Source organism: Epinephelus moara, chromosome 12, assembly GCF_006386435.1.
Source record: "Epinephelus moara isolate mb chromosome 12, YSFRI_EMoa_1.0, whole genome shotgun sequence".
Lineage (NCBI taxonomy): Eukaryota > Metazoa > Chordata > Actinopteri > Perciformes > Serranidae > Epinephelus > Epinephelus moara.
In genome coordinates this window covers 3,317,478-3,320,438 of record NC_065517.1, presented here as the reverse complement: position 1 = coordinate 3,320,438, position 2,961 = coordinate 3,317,478, and the positions used below count along the sequence as shown (strand labels likewise).

At 39.1% G+C, this 2,961-nt stretch overlaps 1 protein-coding gene and 1 long non-coding RNA gene across 2 annotated transcripts in view; one reads left to right on the top strand and one right to left on the bottom strand.

The window, feature by feature from the left end:
• LOC126399102 (uncharacterized) overlaps positions 1-2,961 on the bottom strand; it is a 422,917-nt gene that overhangs the window by 244,803 nt on the left and 175,153 nt on the right. The window lies entirely within an intron of this gene.
• Positions 1-2,961, top strand: part of si:dkey-1j5.4 (leucine-rich repeat-containing protein 15) — a 59,652-nt gene that overhangs the window by 14,063 nt on the left and 42,628 nt on the right. Inside the window, exon 4 of the mRNA XM_050058869.1 lies at positions 2,048-2,304. Coding sequence (XP_049914826.1) covers positions 2,048-2,304 — 257 coding nt within the window. The remainder of the gene's footprint in view (positions 1-2,047; positions 2,305-2,961) is intronic.

Genomic DNA, 2,961 nt, shown 5'->3' with positions numbered 1-2,961 from the left:
ATATATACTTTCAACATATTGTATCACAGTAGCCAGAACTATAATTATAATATTATTACTTTCATTAATGTTGTTGTAAGCTACTGTCATTACCGTCTGTCCTGCATCTCTCTCTCTCTCTGTCTCTCTCTCTCTCTTTTTCTGTCTCATTGTGTCATACTGTTAATTTATTATGCTGATCTGTTCTATACGACATCTATTGCACGTCTGTCCGTCCTGGAAGAGGGATCCCTCCTCAGTTGCTCTTCCTGAGGTTTCTACCGTTTTTTTCCCCCTGTTAAAGCGTTTTTTTTTTGGGAGTTTTTCCTTATCCGCTGCGAGGGTCATAAGGACAGAGGGATGTCGTATGCTGTAAAGCCCTGTGAGGCAGATTGTGATTTGTGATATTGGGCTTTATAAATAAAATTGATTGATTGATTGATTGATTGATGTTCCCATCATATTTGGTGCCCCTTGGTGAGGCCTAATATGTTGATCCCAACACTTACAACAAATGTGTTCATATGGGTCATACAATAGCCTTCTCACAGCCCTATAAGATAGAGGTTCGTGCGTAAATGTTCATGTGTAAATGAATTGAATTTAAATTTAAACATACCAGTATATCAAATCAATCAATTTCAATCAATCAATCAATCAATCAATCAGTCAATCAGTCAATCAATCAATTTTATTTATAAAGCCCAATATCACAAATCACAATTTGCCTCACAGGGCTTTACAGCATACAACATCCCTCTGTCCTTCGGACCCTCACAAAGGTCAAAGGTGTGTTAATTATTCATCAGTGTTAATTGTTCATGTGTCTCTGATGTGCACATCACTCTGAGGACTAATTGTTTTCACACTTATTTATTATATCAGTTTCCCAGCATCACCTCTAAGTGTCACAAAAGGATCAACAGCTGTAGAAACATGCGTACGCCAGCCATGAAGTTGGCCTGAGGCACCGTACATGTCCACGGTCATTTCACTCTTGATACATCTTAACTTTGTTGTGGAAAAGGACGTACGGAACGTTTTTGTGCATACGCACCTTTTATACATGAGGCCCCAGGTGCTTTTCAGAAAATGCCCAGATGGGAGTGCTATATCACTTTCATTGGATGCATAGTGATTTTTCAGGTGAGAAACTTTGGTTGTGTCTGAACGCCATCACAGGATACAGAATAGCCATGTATATAAAAGTTTGGCTCATGGTAAGAGTATTTGCTCTGAAGGCTGAAGCATATAAGCAGAGAGGATGAACGTGCTGATCTGCATTTTTACACCATTTTAGTTCATTGTTAGCGACTCTTGTACTTTATTTTATTGTCTTTTATTAGGCACTGGTTTTTGCTTTTTTGTTACTTATGGACTTTATATTTTGTATATTTTAAATATTTTGACTGATACTAAATACTATGTTGTTTTAAAAAACTGGGCCCACTGCTACTGGTTTGTGAACGATAATAGTTGTTACTGTACTTAAAGCATTCTCTGGCACAATAATTTCCATCAGAATAAATAAAGTTCTATTGAAGTGAGTAATATTGACTTGAAGTGGTCTATGTGACCAGCAGTATTTGTTTCCCTTTCATTGTTGATCATTGTCTTTGTGGTATTTGATGGTTGGGTAAGAAATGACAGTAACGAGGGCTGCATTTTACTCAATGTTGAATATTTCCAGCTCTCAGTGACCAGAGAAAAATGCCAAATATGCAGTGCTCAGTGCAAAATAAATGCTCAGTGCCTCTTCAAGTTGCTGGGGCTTGTATCAGAGTGTAAATATAGGGCACTCTCACTGCAAAGAATTTAAACAAATACACAGGCCTCAGAAAAAAAGGGAAACATTTTGGTGGATACAGGTAGAGTATAGTCAGTGCACTGTGGCCAGTTTTTGCCCCTGAAGAAAACTCACAGATTTTTTTTCCACAGTGACCAATCAATAAGTTGATGAGTACCCAGACTTTCAAGATTCTCTTTGGTTGCCTACAGCTGTAATGTACATCACTCACAATGAAATAATCTGAACAGAAAAAAAACGTTGTTCCTTCCATGTCTCCAGGACCTCCTGAACCTTCGCTTCTTCATGCTGGGACAGAACCAGATAAGCACCCTCAAACCTGAGATGTTTGCTGGAATGGGAAACTTGTCAGATTTAGACCTTCCTCTCAACGAGCTGACAATGCTCCCATCTAATGCCTTTAAGCCTCTGATTGCCCTAAAGGTTCTGGACCTTTCCCTGAATCGCATCCAGAGGATCTCTCCCAAGGCCTTCACTGGACTCAGACAGCTCATGTTCCTCAACTTAGACAATAACAGGTGATATTGCCTTTGGTGGATGCTTCTTTAAACCTGCCAATGCCAAACCTATTGCAATTAGCAATGCCACAGTTGGATTGATTTTTCGAGTGCAGGTGTGTTCAATGAGAATCTTATTCCCAGGATACTGGGATGTTGACTAGATATAAATCACTAGATGCCACATTACTTCAACTCATGGGACAACTGTTTCCTATCTTACCATTTGTATTGTGTACAATATTATGGGCAGCATCTTGACAGCTGTGCAGCACCTAATTGCTTTACCAGAAGGATCAAAGAGTCAGTTTTTCTCATCAGTATAGAGCAGTGTTTCTCAAATGGGGCTAAGTATAATCAATGAACAAAAATATAAACGCAACACTTTTGTTTTTGTTCCCATTTTTCATGAGCTGAACTCAAAGATCTAAAACATTTTCTATATACACAAAAGACAATTTCTCACAAATACTGTTCACAAATCTGTCTAAATCTGTGTTAGTGAGCACTTCTCCTTTGCCGAGATAATCCATCCCACCTCACAGGTGTGGCATATCAAGATGCTGATTAGACAGCATGAATATTGCACAGGTGTGCCTTAGGCTGGCCACAATAAAAGGCCACTCTGAAATGTGCAGTTTTGGTTTATTGGGGGGGTCTGGGGGGGTCAGAAAACCA